This window comes from Schistocerca americana, chromosome 1 (genome assembly GCF_021461395.2).
Source record: "Schistocerca americana isolate TAMUIC-IGC-003095 chromosome 1, iqSchAmer2.1, whole genome shotgun sequence".
Classification (NCBI taxonomy): Eukaryota; Metazoa; Arthropoda; class Insecta; order Orthoptera; family Acrididae; genus Schistocerca; species Schistocerca americana.
In genome coordinates, this window is record NC_060119.1 from 219,175,105 (window position 1) to 219,193,681 (window position 18,577).

The 18,577-nt window shown below is 43.2% G+C and overlaps 1 protein-coding gene across 1 annotated transcript in view; it reads right to left on the reverse strand.

Moving 5' to 3' along the window:
* LOC124620491 overlaps positions 1-18,577 on the reverse strand; it is a 274,372-nt gene that overhangs the window by 14,187 nt on the left and 241,608 nt on the right. Inside the window, exons 16-18 of the mRNA XM_047147076.1 lie at positions 13,684-13,891; positions 6,120-6,312; positions 768-914 (exon numbers count right to left, since the gene is read on the reverse strand). Of these exons, the coding sequence (XP_047003032.1) occupies positions 768-914; positions 6,120-6,312; positions 13,684-13,891 (548 nt within the window). The remainder of the gene's footprint in view (positions 1-767; positions 915-6,119; positions 6,313-13,683; positions 13,892-18,577) is intronic.

Here is an 18,577-nt window from a genome sequence, read left to right on the forward strand (position 1 = left end):
ATATCGTTAACTGTTGTTCTTCCAATACCATAAATCATCGCTACACTTGTCGCAGTTTCGCCCTTTCTTAAGCGTTTTATAATTTCAAGTTTTTGATTAAGTCCTAAAACAATACGTTTACGTTTTTCAGCCTGCACTAAATACGGTAGTGTAAAATATTAGTCAATAAAGCTTATTCAAGTGGAAAACACGTAACACGGTACAGCCCGCTAGATACAATGCGACAATTGCAGTCTTCTCGCCACAACTGGAAACCGATACAGTGGTGATTGTTGACTCACAAGTGAGACAAAGACAAGAAAAGGAGGAGATGTGTTAGCACGGCAACTGAAGGTCATATTTTATGTACCATTCTGCGGCGGGCGGGTACATTCACTTCCCACTAAAATAGAGTAAATAAACAAAGTGAACGCGTCACTGCACCTTAGAGCATTCTGTTATTACAGTATTATTATGCTGTTACAGCAGTGACGGTTAACAGAAACTGACGGTTTAAAGAGTGACGGTTAATCGAGTTTTTACTGTACTCAGTACCCAAAAGACCAGTCTTCGAGAATACAGCCTGTCTTAGAGCTTGTATCGTATGACGATATCAGTGCATCAAGTCTTTCGGTAAGTCCCCAAAATCTTTTAGATCCCAGTTAGACAGACACCTTATCTCGTTTTCCTGCGAAGCCGGCGTCGCTTCGCATTCTCCAGATGTTTCCCTCCCAAGTAAAAAACAACTAAAAAATTAAGTGGCGAAATTCTGTCATAAAGCTACTCACCCTTCCTTGTGGCTGGATTTAACACTGGTGACACTGACATTTACATATTCGGTGGTAATGGACGAGAAGCCGTCATTCAGATTGACGGTGGTGGTACCACTGCCGAAGTTCACCAGAACAAAAAGCGGGTTGGCACCCTGTGTCGCCCTGCAATGGACAAAAAAACCTCCTGAAAATAAACCATTCACAGTCTTTAATTCAGGTCGTCTACAAACTGTGTTTTCAGTCGTTACATGTTGCTTAATTAATGGTACACGGGGTGGATAAAAATATGGAAATGCCAAAATCCGAACGCTGGAATCCCCATTACATCAATTTAATAATACATAATTTATTATATTTATATTGAATACTTATGAAATAAAAGATAAATATAATTTGCTTTACATTAGTACCTCAGTATTATAAAATGACCAAAGGAATGGCATTTAAGTATTATACAGTTGCTAGATTAACGGGAAAATCATCCAAGTAACTACTGGCGAGAATTCAGATAATCAAAATTCGATATGATATTGTAGTGTCTTAATTCAATCTGATTATGCAAAGTTGAATCTTGGACTCGTTTTACTGCGTCCATGGAGTGTATTTCCTCCAAAACATGTAAAAAATTCCCTTTTTCTTTCTTAAATATCGTAAGGAAATTCTTTTTAATGTTGGAATTAGAATGACCCGTTGTTTTGGATGAGATGAGATAGCTGATTTGTGACATGCATGGTTTACGTGTTCTTTAAAGCGTATATTAAAATTGTGTCCAGCATCCCACAAATGAGGTACCTAAGTTCATCTAATAGAAGCGAGTGAAAATTGAAACGAACTGGCGTATTATGTGTGAAGAAGCAAAATAAAGTGTTTTGGAGGAAATAGGCATTTTACCCCGTTCACATTATTGTCCCATTCGTTATTTACTTTTTCTCGCTCGATTTTAGGCCTGGGTCATTCAGCAGTCAAGCTTCGTACTCTTTTGGTAAACATCTTTTTGGTGTAATCAGTTTATGACAGGCCACCATTGTGGTTTGATTCTTAATGAGGATAACTTCTCGAATTCTGGGACTGTAATTGTACATCTACATTATGTAAATATAACCATTGCGACTGCTTGTAGTTTTTGTTGACTGTCAACACTGCCTATGGTTCTGTATTTCTACCATTTCATAAAATTTCACACAATGGTCTGTATTCTTGGCAAATAAACCTGAAGATGCGTCTACACTGGCGTGAAACCGGTAGTTGCAACACCTTCATACGGCTATGCAGCTTTTGGAAACACCACATCACTGTTGACTTTTTTAATTTTTATAATTTTCATCATAATGTAAATGGTGTTCTTTATTGTTATTCACAATGTCTCAGAGTTGTGGTTGCCCTCCGCAGACAGCGGTTTGTGTAAAGTACTGACGAACGAAGTTGGTGTTACTTGCTTGGTAATTAACATTCAGAGACCTTGGTCATCTTTGGTGGTGCAGTGGTGCTGCTTCTTTACTGTGTGTGTGTGTGTGCGTGTGTGTGTGTGTGTGTGTGTGTGTGTTTTGCTCTTCTGAATATGGGCTATTATTGTTCTTGGTCGGCGTACCCCGGCTACCGAGGGTTTAAATTTCCCTGCAGTGCGCTGTCTCTTTGCATTTGTGGTATGGAAGCGAAGGGATGTTTGCGTTACTCCACTACAGCAATAGGCTGCTTTATTTTCTTTCTTTTCGTCTAACAGTGTGCTACGGTATTGTGGCACTGGGTTTTAAATATACTGTATCGGAGACATGTACTTGAAAATAAACAAAAATTTATGACGTAACTTTATTTGTTTGGGGTGGTAATTAGAACAGTGTATTTTGCTGAAGTACCCTGCAATGGATGCTTTTGCCTGTTTCCATAAGCCTTAACTCTCTTCATATACCTCAAGGTTGTCCTTTATGCTGGCATTGATGGAACATGATGAGTCAATGAATGAATGAGCTAATGATGGAGGCTCGTCGTACAAGCTTTGTTAATGACACAGATGATCGTGAAAGCGAAAGACGTTTCAGTAAAAAGACCAAGAATAATGGCCCGATTACTATGGTAGAAGCTCACTGGTAAGTCACAAATGATGAAACGAGGCACAAACAGTACAAAATGTGCACTAAATAAACTCACATAATTTGTATTTATTGCTTTCGCAATTCAGTAGACCTTTTCTTTTGTTCTTTTTGTTGATCTGAAACTTACTCCTACACATGGCACTTTAAATGAGTCCTTATGTAATCTGAAAATCCAAACGGGAACTACTACGTAATGAAAATCGACCGTTCGTGCAGGTCACAATATATGTAGCCCTCTGCTGTCCTCTAAACGTTATCACTTATTTTGAGTGTAGCCAGTAAGATTCTTACTCTTACTAGAAAATAGTGTGGAACGCGTTTGTGCTTACGCACTCCTCAAGTTTCTTTTATATTTACCGTAAATTTTCAGTTGTCGTTGCAAAATGATTTTATGAGTTTCACAAACCACCAATTCATATCCACAAACATCAGCCACTTGACATTCAGTATTAGATGAAGGCCTCCCCCGATATCAACACGCTTTGTGGTCCCCAGCAATACCGAATGGTTTTAAATTTCATCTACTTTCTTCCCATTAGGTCGTCGTCTGGGTTTTTTCATATTTCTTGGAAATCAGTAAAGAAAATTCTTGGACCGCCTCCAACTGGCCATACGTCCCGATCAGCTCAGTTTCACTTTTAGTAAAAATATTCCTCTAAATTCTCTTCCCTAATCTATTTGTTCATTTTTCTTTCTCTCTTCGAAATGGTCCTCGCATATTTCTGCACCTTGCTTGAAGAGAAACCCTCACTTTTTGCACGGTTTTCGCATTAAAGGTCCATGTCTCACTTTCTTTAGTCAGAACTTGTAATATACACAGATTATTTTTTACATTTACTACACAATAAGGTGAATTGCTTTAATTGCGACAAAGGGATCCGAAATGCTAAAATACAATTGTTTCTATGTTCTCCTACAATATTACTGTATTTAACTTATTATACATTTCTTACGGCTATGGCCACTGGGCCTTGCTAGACTGATGCTGTAAATTGCGCCCATTGAAATTTGCGTCAAAAAACGTAGAGGAAGATCCGGTAATCCCTTTGCCCGAACTGCGTAACGTACCCTTCAGGTAAAAGAACCGAGGGCTCTTATTTCGTATTTTACTTTATACACTGACGGAAAAAATAACACAAAAAATAATTACTGCAGAGTATTGAAATTTTGGGAATACATTTGTCTAGGTAACATATTTAAGCGATTAACATTGCAAGATCACCAGTTAATGTAAACACAAGAAAAGCCATTGCAAATGTGCAATGCTCGTACGTTAATCACTGGTGTAACCGCCGGAGCGTTAAACACAAACATGCAAACGTGCAAGCATTGTGTTGTACAGATGCAGGATGTCTGTGGGATGGAGTTCCACGCCTGTTTGACGTGGTCGGTCAATACACGGTTAATGTTGTATGTAGGATGTCTGTTTGTGGGATGGAGTTCCACGCCTGTTTGACGTGGTCGGTCAATACACGGTTAATGTTGTATGTAGGATGTCTGTTTGTGGGATGGAGTTCCACGCCTGTTTGACGTGGTCGGTCAATACACGGTTAATGTTGTATGTAGGATGTCTGTTTGTGGGATGGAGTTCCACGCCTGATTGACGTGGTCGGTCAATACACGGTTAATGTTGTATGTGGATGATGCTGGTGTTGTCGTCCGATGATGTTCCGTATCTGCTCGGTTGGAGACAGATCTGGTGCAGGCAAAGGCAACATGTCGACACTCTGTAGAGCATGCTGGGTTACGACAGCGGTGTCCGGACGAGAGTTATCCTGTTGGAAAGCACCCCCTGGAACGCTGTTCGCGAATGGCAACGCAGTAGGTCGAATCACCACGCTGACGTACAAATTTGCAACAGGTCCGCGGGATAAGCACGAGAGTGCTCTTGCAGTCGTATTAAATAGCACGCAGATTAGCCAGCCAGTGTGGCCGAGCGGTTCTAGGCGCTTCCGTCCGGAACCGCGCGACCGCTACGGTCGCAGGTTCGATTCCTGCCTCGGGCACGGATGTGTGTGATGTTCTTAGGCTGGTTAGGCTTAAGTAGTTCTAAGTTCTACGGGACTGATGACCTCAGAAGTTAAGTCCCATAGTGCTCAGAGCCATTTGAACCATTTTTGAAGACAGAGATTGGAATATATCCAGCAATTAATTGAGGGCATAGATAGCAAGTGCTACTCTGAGATGAAGAGGTTGTCGCAGGAGAGGAATTCATGGCGGGCTGCATGAAACCAGTCAGAAGACTGAAAAAAAGAAAGGGTGTCGAGGGACTCCCACGTCCAGCAAGAATCTTAGATCGGATCCCAATGCAATGTATGTGACCTGCCCGGGCATCTAGTCCGTCCGAATGCCAGTCTCCGGGATACTGAGGACTAGTTACAACAGTTGTGGACCATCTTGTTTGAGGAGAGGATATAATGCTTTCATGACACCCTTCCCAACCGAATCAGTGCGTGCATCCATGTCAGAGGGTGTGCAACGTTATACTGAGAAGTGAGGTCATACTAGCAAGTGTTTGTAAATTTCCCTCTATTTTATAATCACTGGAACAACATCATATACACTCTGAACCCTGAAGTTTCACTTCGTTTGCTGCTCTTCTGTGGGTGTTTCACTTTTTTTGTCAGTCACATTATTTTGGTTGTCCTGTCTTAGCTGCTGTCCAATAAATTCTTAGACAATAATCAAGAAATTGGTGACCTCTGAGTTATTAAACAGACAACTGAAATGTAGAATTTATAAGGTCGTGGTCACTTGTAAGCTACGGACATGAAACACAGACGCCAACAAGTACTGATTAGCAGCAGCTCAGGACATTTGAACGCAGGGTCCTGCGTAAGATCTATGGCGCAGTTCAGGAGTTCTAGAATGAACATTGAGCTGGATCGCCTCATATAAGAAACTGACATTATGTGGACAATAAAAAGTAAGAGAATAGCCTGGATTTGGCATGTCCTTAGGACGGATGCTGGTCGAACAACTAAATAGGTTTTTGAATTGAGGCCAACTGGAAATAGATAGAGAGGAAGGCAATGAAAGTGGTTGATAGACGATGTGGAAGAAGGTAAAAAATCTCTCGCGGGTCGAGGATGGCGGAGAACTGGGCTGTTGAAGGCAGATTGGTGGAAACTCGATGCAGAGGCTAAACCCATGCAGGGTTGTATCACCATCACAAGAATAATTCGAGGTGGTAATTGGACTACTTGGTAAATGGACTGCCTGCACAGTTGGGTCATCGTGTTTACAGGATTGAAAGGATGCTCTGCTGTGTCCTTACCTGGCGACAGCGAGGGCACTGCCCAGAGCAGCGGTGGAAACGTCTCCTTGCTGGACGACGGCTTCCTCGCGCATGCGCACCAGCTGCTGGTAGACGTGGTAATGGCTGCGCTCGGCCGCCTTCTGTGCCGCCAGGTTGAGCGTCACGTAGTTGGGGTTCACGGGCAGCCATGTCGTCGCGTTGTCCGAAAAACCTGCAGGGACAAACTAGCTACAGCGTCACACAGGTGCTCCATGAAACTTCTCACTGCAACGGTTCTATACACTCTTGGCCATTAAAACTGGAGCACCATGAAGGGCAACAAATAACGAAATTATATTTTTGTGCGTAAATATTATAACAGCAAGCATTCATGATTAAAGCTGTGAATGATTTGGGAGAAAACATGGTGCGAAATTTAGCACACAGACCTGCCACTTCAGGCAGCAAGAGTGTATAATACAATCAATAATAAGTAATTTTCGTAGCTCTGTTTTTAAATAGCTAGAGGCGTCCGTAGGAAGATTCTTGAGTTTATCTTCTCTGAAGCGGACCAGAGCAGGTGTCTTCCAAGAAGCCTGGATGGTCTTGGCGCTTTGAATATGGGACTGTTTACAATCTCATGTGGACCTGTGGGTTAGCAGAACTGCTACGCTCAAAGTTCGCCTGGTTCCGCTCTCCGTGGGACTTCGAAATTAGAGTATAGCGACAGAAGGTTCCCTGAGTTACAAACTGCACATCCTATGGGCTGATTCAAACATGTGAGAAGCCATTTTGGCGTCTCCAGTGTGAGCAAATTCCTGAATCTAACATTCCGGTTGCTGTGAGCCTTTCAGACAGGTCAGTAGCTTCGGTACTGTGACGTGAATGTCTGAGCCAATGAGTGGCTACACAGCAAATACTGCGTACCAACCTCTGGTTAGGTAACTGACGTACGGTGATAAACTCTTTATGAGACCATCAAGTTTCAACTAAGCAGTCATTTTAGCCACAGATATGTGAACTGATGTTCACTTTTTGCTCAAACTATAAATTGTTAAGTATGCAATTGTGACACAAAGCTGAGAAAATAAATTCATGCATTACTGTTTACGATTTTTTTTATTTCTCTCCTGCAACTGTCATGGTCAGGCGGTCCTGTTAAACAAATAAATACGACCAGCCTCCTTCGCATAGGTAAATTGCTTTCTCACTGTGGCGGTATTCCATTGTAGAAAACAGGTGCCCTATTTAGAACATTTAATTTGTGCTGTGAGAAAATTTACTTAATTTACACCATTAATGTTTAATGAGAATTGCTCTCATTTGTATTTACACAGTGTTGAGTTCGTACAGAGTTTCAGGAAGTGTAAGAAATGCAATTGTGGGTTTAACGTTATGCAAAGCGTTCACTAGCCGGTGTAACGATTCTATGTTGAGCATGGAAGTCCGATAGGTAGTTTGCACACTCCACGGCCGAGTCCCAGCATGTCATCCACACTCAGGCATAAGAGAAATTAATTTCAAGTGGCTGTAGCCCGACTGGGTATCGAGTCAATCTAAGCTTCGATGACAGATACTCGTCCAACCGAACGCCCAAGTTCATCTGCTGCATTACCTGCCGACTGGAGATATGCCAGTTACTCAGCACTGCGTGAAGAAGCATTTTCATTGTATGAGATATCAGGAAAATTTACTAGCCATAATAACAGTTGAAAGCCCTCCGATCGAGGGAGGTCAGGACAACTCTGGCGACACATAGTCTACACTATCTTGTAGAAAGATATCACCACAGAGCACTCAAAGATAGGGCAAAGACATCGGTTTTAACATATCAGAAATATAATTCCTGCTGTCCTATGCTGTGTGAACCAGAGGTGATCGTCTTTTGTATCCACCGGCAACCCAATTCATCTCGCCAAGTGCTGGGTCGATATGGCAATGACGAATGCAATCCCGTAGTTTTCACTATCCTCAGAGCCTCTACACACTGATGTGTCCATCGTGATACTGTACACGGAACGGTAACTCTTCTGAAAAGACGACGTAGAGCCTTTCCTGTGCCAAATGTTGTCGTTGGTGCACCACAGTTGGACTGCCTGCCTCTGTTGCCGTGTCAAGGCAAGCAGCAACAATGGTCGTCGTACTGACAGTCCGTGGTGCTCCAAAACGTCGTCGCACTGTGTATGCTTGTCTTCCTGCAGACAAGCCAGTTTCCGGACTCAAGGTACGTGGCGTGGCTGTAAAACGCTGCATCGCCAAACATCAAGATGTGTGTTTTCTTGGGCGATGGTCCCATCGGTTCACTGAGATCTCGTAAATTGTTGTTTATGATTTCGTGAACCAATCTACATCTACATCTACATCTACATTTATACTCCGCAAGCCACCCAACGGTGTGTGGCGGAGGGCACTTTACGTGCCACTGTCATTACCTCCCTTTCCTGTTCCAGTCGTGTATGGTTCGCGGGAAGAACGACTGTCTGAAAGCCTCCGTGCGCGCTCTAATCTCTCTAATTTTACATTCGTGATCTCCTCGGGAGGTATAAGTAGGGGGAAGCAATATATTCGATACCTCATCCAGAAACGCACCCTCTCGAAACCTGGCGAGCAATCTACACCGCGATGCAGAGCGCCTCTCTTGCAGAGTCTGCCATTTGAGTTTATTCCACATCTCCGTAACGCTATCACGGTTACCAAATAACCCTGTGACGAAACGCGCCGCTCTTCTTTGGATCTTCTCTATCTCCTCCGGCAACCCGACCTGGTACGGATCCCACACTGATGAGCAATACTCAAGTATAGGTCGAACGAGTGTTTTGTAAGCCACCTACTTTGTTGGTGGACTACATTTTCTAAGGGCTCTCCCACTGAATCTCAACCTGGTACCCGCCTTACCAACAATTAATTTTGTATGATCATTCCACTTCAAATCGTTCCGTACGCATACTCCCAGATATTTTACAGAAGTAACTGCTACCAGTGTTTGTTCTGCTATCATATAATCATACAATAAAGGACCCTTCTTTCTATGTATTAGCAATACATTACATTTGTCTGTTGTAATGGTCAGTTGCCACTCCCTGCACCCAGTGCCTATCCGCTGCAGATCTTCCCGCATTTCGCTGCAATTTTCTAATGCTGCAACTTCTCTGTATACTACAGCATCATCCGCGAAAAGCCGCATGGAACTTCCGACACTATCTGCTAGGTCATTTATATATATTGTGAAAAGCAATGGTCCCATAACACTCCCCTGTGGCACGCCAGAGGTTACTTTAACGTCTGTAGACGCCTCTCCATTGATAACAACATGCTGTGTTCTGTTTGCTAAAAACTCTTCAATCCAGCCACACATCTGGTCTGATATTCCGTAGGCTCTTACTTTGTTTATCAGGCGACAGTGCGGAACTGTATCGAACGCCTTCCGGAAGTCAAGAAAAATAGCATCTACCTGGGAGCCTGTATCTAATATTTTCTGGGTCTCATGAACAAATAAAGCGAGTTGGGTCTCACACGATCGCTGTTTCCGGAATCCATGTTGATTCCTACATAGTAGATTCTGGGTTTCCAAAAACGACATGATACTCGAGCAAAAAACATGTTCTAAAATTCTACAACAGATCGACGTCAGAGATATAGGTCTATAGTTTTGCGCATCTGCTCGACGACCCTTCTTGAAGACTGGGACTACCTGTGCTCTTTTCCAATCATTTGGAACCCTCCGTTCCTCTAGAGACTTGTAGTACACGGCTGTTAGAAGGGGGGCAAGTTCTTTCGCGTACTCTGTGTAGAATCGAATTGGTATCCCGTCCAGGCCATTGAGCAATGAGAGTGCCAAATCGTAAGAAATGGCTTTCATAGAAGAAGGCAGGTAGCATACACACGTAAGCAGTTAACTCTCACCTAACGATCCTTGCCTACGATCTGCATACAGAGAAGCAGTCAACCTTGACATTGTGATGTGCCTCTGTATTGTCTGCAGCACGCTGAATACCGATATACACTGAAGAGTCAAAGAAACTGGTACTCCTGCCTAATATCGTATTGGGCTCCCGCGAGCACGCAGAAGTGCCGCAACACAATGTGACACGGACTCAACTAATATCTGAAGTAGTCCTGCAAGGTTGTCCATAAATCTGAAAGAGTACGACGGGGTAGCGATCTCTTCTGAACAGCACGTTGACACGCATCCCAGATATGCTCAATAATGTTCATGTCTGGGGAGTTCGGTGGCCATCGAAAGTGTTTAAACTCAAAAGAGTGTTCCTGGAACCACTCTGCGTCAGTTTTGGACGTGTGGCGTATCGCATTGTCCTGCTGGAATTGCCGAAGTCCGTGGTAATGCACAACGGACATGGAAGGATGCAGGTAATCAGACACGATGCTTATGTACGTGTCGCCTGTCAGAGTCGTATCTAGACGTATCAGGGATCCCATATCAATTGCACACGCCCCACACCGTTACAGAACTTCCACCAACTTGAACAGACCCCTGCTGATATGCATGGTCCACGGATTCACGAGGTTGTCTCAATATCCGTACACGTCCATCCGCTCGATACAATTTGAAACGAGACCCGTCCGACCAGGCAACTTGCTTCCAGTCGTCAATAGTCCGATGTCGGTGTTGACGGGCCCAGCCGAGGCGTAAAGCTTTGTGTCGTGCAGTCATCAAGGGTGCCCGATTGGGCCTTAGGCTCAGAAAGCACATATCGATGATGTTTCGTTGAATGGATCCGCACTCTGACACTTGTCGATGGCCCAGAATTCAAATCTGCGGAAGGATTGCACTTCTGTCACGTTGAACGATTTTCTTCAGTCGTCGTTGGTACCTTTCTTGCGGGATCTTTTTCCGGCCGCAGCGATGTCAGAGATTTGATGTTTTACCGGATTCCTAATGTGGTCGTTCGAGCTGCTTGGGATTAGCCGAGCGGTCTAAGGCTCTGCAGACACGGACTGTGCGGCTGGTCCCGGCGGAGGTTCGAGTCCTCCCTTGGGCATGTGTGTGTGTGTGTGTGTGTGTGTGTGTGTGTGTGTTTGTCCTTAGGATAATTTAGGTTAAATAGAGTGTAAGCTTAGGGACTGATGACCTTAGCAGTTAAGTCCCATAAAATTTCACACACACTTCGTGGTCGTTCGAGAAAATCCCTCCTTCGTCTCTGCTTCGGAGATGCTGTGTCCAATAGCTCGTGCGACGACTATAACACCACGTCCAAACTCACTTAAATCTTGATAACCTGCCATTGTAGCAGCAGTAACCGATCTAACACCTGCGCCGTACGCTTGTTTTACGTAGGCGTTTGCCGGCCGAAGTGGCCGTGCGGTTAAAGCCGCTGCAGTCTGGAACCGCAAGACCGCTACGGTCGCAGGTTCGAATCCTGCCTCGGGCATGGATGTTTGTGATGTCCTTAGGTTAGTTAGGTTTAACTAGTTCTAAGTTCTAGGGGACTAATGACCTCGGCAGTTGAGTCCCATAGTGCTCAGAGCCATTTGAACCATTTTTGAACGTAGGCGTTGTTCTGCCTCTTTACATATCTCTGTATTTGAATACGGACGCCTAAATCAGTTTATTTGGCGCTTCAGTGTATATATGCACTGGATGTCTCTCCTGAGAGTATTCTAGGTGCTTCAGTCGGGAACCGCGCTGCTGCTACGGTCGCAGGTTCGAATCCTGTATCGGGCATGGATGTGTGTGATGTCCTTAGGTTAGTTAGGTTTAAGTAGTCCTAAGTCTAGGGCACTGATGACCCAAGATGTTAAGTCCCATAGTACTTAGAGCCATTTGAACTATTTTGATCCTAAGAGTATTCCATATCTCTGATGTTTCGGCCGATACCAGTAATTTCGTGTTTGCAGTGTACATATCGAATCGGCGCAAACTAATACAGCTTACCACTTTAATTTGACGCCCAGTGTCAAGGGAAAATTTCAGTTGGTTTCAATTTACACACAAAATTACAAATGTTGTGTGCGTATTCGATATAGCAGTCCGAAATTAGTCGATTGTAGTTTCCATTTCCTACATATGTGTAACAAGAACAGTGGAACACAAAGAGCTTGCCGGATCTCATGTTCTCCTCTGCCCAGTGCTGCTTGTTGCCGCCATGCAGCAGCACTACTCACTCGCTGCTGGAGCGATAGTTATTCTTCGTTTTTTCTTACTGTGCCAGTTAATACATAGTGCTAAACAGAGTATCGGTCTAGGGGAGCTCCTAATGGCGTAAACAGTGACACCACTGAGCAGTGGATGACTGGAAGATACTGATTTGGAGTGATGGATCACACGATACGCTGTGGAAGTCCGATGGATGGCATTGAGTTTGGTGAATGTCTGAAGATCGTTACATTCCATCACGTGTGGAGCCAACAGCAGTGTAGGGAGGAGGTGGTGTTAGAGTATCGAGGTGTTTTTGGGTTTCGTGTGTGGTCCATTATTGAGGTTAAGAAAACATGCTGCTAGATATGAACAGATTTTACAGCACTATGTATTACATACGGTAGAGAAACAGTTTGGAGACGATGTTCGTTTAATCTTCGTTGATCCACAATGGATCGTGGGACGACGGCTGGCATGAACTTCTTGATGCAATAATTTACCAACAGCGGTATGATTTGTAGAAGTTTATTTTACTTTATGAACTTCTATGTGCTACCAGTTTCGGCATTACATTGATGCCATCTTCAGGCCCCACACGTCATAGTCGTAAAATCGCTATGCACGGAAAGAGCCATATAACTGTATCTGTGAATCAATCGTCCTGCAACAGCTCTTGGTGGCCAGGCGATACAGCGGTTTTACGACTATGACGAGTGGGGCCTGAAGATGGCATCAATGTAATGCCGAAACTGGTAGCACATAGAAGTTCATAAAATAAATTTCTACGATACATACGGCTGTTGGTATATTATTGCATCAAGATGTTCGTTTATGTCAACTTCACAATGGATTCTGTCATATAGCAGCAGATGTGAGGCAACGGTCTGCGGACCGCCACATTCAGTCCCAAACTGAACACCTTTATGAAGATCTAAAACGGGGACCTTGCTAGAGACCCTAGCGTTCAACAACTGTTTTCGGCTCTGCCGGCCGGAGTGGCCGAGCGGTTCTAGGAGATTCAGTTTGGAACCGCGCGACCGATACAGTTTCGAATCCTGCCTCGGGCATGGATGTGTGTGATGTCCTTAGGTTAGTTAGGTTTAAGTAGTTCTAAGTTGTAGGGGACTCATGACCTCCATAGTGCTCAGAGCCATTTGAACCATTTGTTTTCGGCTCTTGAGGAAGAATGATCAGCCATTCCTCAACAGATATTCAGATACGCCTCTGAAAATGGTCCCAGAAGAGTTCAAGGCTTCATAAGGACACATCCTATATTAATGACCTCTAATAGGTGTCTCTATACCGAAAGTGTAAAGACTAAAATTGTGATTGATCCGATAGGCTTTGCACTCCAACTACATATCCCCTACTTGGGTGGAGGTGAGTGTGAGTAACCATGTGTGCCTGGTCCTTGCCGCACTTACAAGTGAAAAGCAACATAGAGTATTGGTGCTTCAGGTAGATGAAAAGCTGAGAATAGACCTTTGTCCTGAGGGAGACGCCTACCTGCGCTGGTGGAGTTGTCCCACTGGTAGGGGGTCCGCTCGTAGTCGCGCTCCTCGCTGGTCTGGAAGTCCCTGTAGTCCTCCATGCCGATCTCCTCTCCGTTGTAGGAGACGGCGGTGCCGGGCAGCAGAGTCAGCAGCATGTTCATGCCGTCCACCAGGTCCAGGCCCACACGCGACGCCACGCGAGACTTGTCGTGGTTGCCGGCCTGTGGTGGGCACGCCGGTGAAACGAACTGTTCACTCTAGAGCTGATCTTTCACTCCGCAGCGGTATGTGCGCTATTTTGTTTAAAACTGCATGATGGATGGGAAATCGAACCCAGAACTTCTGCAATGTGTTTTATTCCATAAGCGCTACATCTACATCTACATGATTACTCTGCAATTCTTACTTAAGTGCTTGGCAGAGGATTCATCGAACCACAATCATACTATCTCTCTACCATTCCACTCCCGAACAGCGCACAGGAAAAGCGAACACCTAAACCTTTCTGTTCGAGCTCTGATTTCTATTATTTTATTTTGATGATCATTCCTACCTATGTAGGTTGGGCTCAATAAAATATTTTCGCATTCGGAAGAGAAAGTTGGTGACTGAAATTTCGTAAATAGATCTCGCCGCGACGAAAAACGTCTTTGCTTTAATGACTTCCATCCCAACCCGCGTATCATATCTGCCACACTCTCTCCCCTATTACGTTGTAATACAAAACGACCTGCCCTTTTTTACACCCTTTCGATGTCCTCCGTCAATCCCACCTGGTAAGGATCCCACACCGCGTAGCAATATTCTAACAGAGGACGAACGAGTGTAACGAGTGTAGTGTAAGCTGTCTCTTAAGTGGACTTGTTGCATCTTCTAAGTGTCCTGACAATGAAACGCAACCTTTGGCTCGCCTTCCCCACAATATTATCTTTCCAACTGAAGTTGTTCGTAATTTTAACACCCAGGCACTTAGTTGAATTGACAGCCTTGAGAATTGTACTATTTATCGAGTAATCGAATTCCAACGGATTTCTTTTGGAACTCATATGGATCACCTCATACTTTTCGTTATTTGGCGTCAACTGCCACGTGCCACACCATACATCAATCTTTTCTAAATCGCTTTGCAACTGATACTGGTCTTCGGATGACCTTACTAGACGGTAAATTACAGAATCATCTGCGAACAACCTAAGAGAACTGCTCAGATTGTCACCCAGGTCATTTATATAGATCAGGAACAGCAGAGGTCCCAGGACGCTTCCCTGGGGAACACCTGATATCACTTCAGTTTTAGTCGATGATTTGCCGTCTATGACTAAGAACTGCGACCTCCCTGACGCTCTATCCATCTGAGCCACCGAGGAAACAGACGATAGTGCGACTGCAGGGACTTTCTCGCACATGCCTTCCGCAAGACTCACATTCTCACCTTGTATGTCCACACTCCAGTAAGTGGTGCAGGAAAACTTCTTTGAAATTTAGGAGGTAAGAGAGATGCACTGACCGAAGTAAATCTATCAGGGCAGGTCGTTAGTCGTGCCTGGATAGCTCAGCCGATAACAGCATTTGCCCGCGAAATGGAAAGGTGCTGCTTTAGAGTCCCAATACGGCACATAGTTTTAAACTAACAGGAAGCTTCATTCCAGTCTTTCATTCACTAATAATTTTCCATGACTCCTTTATGATTGGTATTGTAAAATGGGGTGAATAGAAGCAATGGTTAAATAGAAACAAAATTTCAAAAAATTTCTTTAGTGTCTTTTCAGAACATAAATGGGAATGTCATTCAAAGATCTGTCTGTCTAGCTTTGGCAGTGAAACAAAGTAACAGGGAAATATGAATTTCAAAGTTGGTGACCCTCTCAGGTGGTGTACTGTTTATGACAAACATAGGAAGAAATTAGAATTAAAGCAATACCGCCAGCTGCTCGCGGGCGTTGATATATATCAACGGGGACAGGTGAAGATGTGTGCCCCGAAAGGGACTCGAACCCGGGATCTCTTGCTTACATTGCAGACGCTCTATCCATCTGAGCCATCGAGGGCATAAACGACAGTGCGACTGCAGGAAATATCTCGCGCACGCCTCCCGCAAGACTCACCTTCTCACCTTGTATGTCCACACACTACATTCGTAGTGTCCCACCCCAACACATTCATTACTCGTGGAAGACATTCTTACCAAGTCCCGTAAGAGTCCGGGTAATATGTGTGCATCCGCACAGAAGAGGAAGGTCATGGCCGGTATTGCAAGAACTATATACTTATATGGATATGGTGACTGTTCTTTCGGACATGTCCGAAAGAACAGACACCATATCCATATAAGTATAACATCAGAAGAGGTGCCGAATTTCCTTACTTCGAATTTTATTTTTAAGTACCAACTAAAGTGTGTTACTTCTGTTAAGTACATGGTAAGGAAAATCGTAATACCATTTCATTAACCAAAAGTTCAGTTTTAAAGTATAATTCAATATGATTTGCGTTTTACCTAATTTCAAATGTAGGGTTGTATTTTCGGAATCTGTGTGAAGGACAGAAACAGTAATCGTCTGTGTCTCTTCAGGGGAAGACCAAGAATTTGATGAAAATGAAGAACCACCTGGCACTGTTCTCAACTAAGGACATTAGGCTGTGATTAAAGTATATCAGAAAAGCAATCAGTCATTTGGATAATAAACACTAAAATCTGTTATTTTGAAGGCAAAGGTAATGCTGAAAAAAGAAAGAAAAACGAGGCCGATTAAACACGTTAACTGACAGATTCTCATTTTTTTAGTAAAGGAAATGTTGTTTGAAAGCTCTTCGTTTCTTCTGTGGATACGATTTGTAGGTTCAAAGACATCATTCTTAAACATCATGTCAGTGGCTTAAGGTATTAACAAGCAAATCAAGTTCATTAATTTGATGTTACAATAAAATAATTATATTTAACAATCTTTATTTGGAAAACAGGATAAAAAGCCTTCATTCATGCAATATTTTTGTTTTTTTTCCGAATAAATCTTTTTTGAACCGGATAAATTTTCTGTCTTATTCTGCTAGTTCCAAAACAGATTTTGGCATGTTCCTATTCACCCCAAAGGCTAAAAAATATAAAAAATAATTGTATTGCCACTGGTGTTCTATTCGTGCCCATGGGGGGAGTATATATTTTTTTATGCTATAAAGGCACGAGCTAGGTTTCAAATCTAATTATAAATTTAGAGTTAGGTGCAAGACCTATAACCACAATTTTGACTCTCATATTTCTTTTTAAAATTATCAGTTTCTTTTTTTAAAGTTAAAAACTGTTTCTGTTCACCCCATTTTACGGTAAGATACAGAGCAGTGGGGCGATTCACATTGTACATTAACAAGAAGAACCAGCCTCAGAAGGCTGTTTCTGTAAAGTATGTCAACAACTATGAAAAAACCAAAAACTTAACTTCGCCCGAACTGACCATGAAGTTCCAACTGTACCAACCGGCCGCTGTGTCATCTTGAGCTCACAGGCGTTATTGGATGCGGGTATGGCGGAGCATGCGGCCACCACCCCGTTCTCCCGGCCATATGTCAGTTTCCGAGACCGGAGCCCCTACGTCCCAGTCAAGTAGCTCCTCAGTTGGCTTCACAAGGGCTAAGTGCACCCAGCTTGCCAACAGCGCTCGGCAGACCGGATGGTCACCCATCCAAGTGCTTACCCAGGCCGACAGCGCTTAACTTCGGTGAGCTGACGGGAACATGTGTTACCACTGCCGCAAGGCTCTATGTTAACAATTAATAGTAATTAGTAATTTCGTGTGGCTCAGTGGCCGGATTTAAGACTTCCACTTCGGCAACTTGTGTATCCCTAGGAAAGGGGCCTACATTTATCCGAATGCCGAATGCCACGTCGTTCCTGGGGATTGCTCAAATGGTTGAGAGGTGAAGATTACGTTAAAGGCAGACTGAAAATTTTTGTGGTCCGTCCGGGATTCGATCTCGTGACCTGTCAGTTTCCAGTAACGCGTTTGACGAATAGCCACCAGGCCCGACGAAAATTAATTATTATCACCGATACTCCACTTAGCTGATATTTATGAGGATAACTATTAGAATACATTATACATGATTTTGTAAAACAGGAGAAAGGCACCAATATGAAAAAAGGCAACGTTGCTCGTCTTTTTATACTAAACAATTGTTTTTATCTAATACTTCAGACAAAGCAAATGTGTAGCTGTACAAAGACCACTTATGATGACTTGAATACGAGGATGAAGTACAGGGATGCTTACATAATAAAAACACGAAAAAAGACGCTTAAATTTTAAAACACAATTTTTCTCCAACATTTTAAGTGTGAAAACGAGTCAAGGGTTCACAATAAAAAAAATACACGTTAGTACTAGAGAGAAGATATTATAAAATCTGTCAAAAAGTGTGACGTAAGATTAGATCATATAACTGAAGACGTCTTGTCTTATAGAACTGTTTTTGCTACTTGTAAAAGGAAAATCCCTATCTAGAGCAAGTTCATTATTATTACATTCATTACTAGTTTCGGTATTCTGAACTGATGATCTGCGGATGTGAAACTACTGCTGCAAATGATAGTTTGTCTGGAAGAATAACGTTACGTTACATCCTAACCTTTTCTTTCTTAGGTATGAAGATGACCCGTCCAAATGCTTAAATCGGTAACCAAAATAGTAAATATATTGATCAAGAAAATATTTTGTTTCATTAAATTTGAGCTGGCTATATGACAAAGGAATTGTACAGCAAAAGTTGTAGGGAAGTACATGAAGATGAAAGGAAATATAATATTGGATACATCCAGAAAGGAAATGGCAATCGACACAAATCTTTAAGGCGAAAACAGAAAAGTTACCTAGACATACAAATAAAGTGGGCCACTGACAAGAAATAAATTTCTC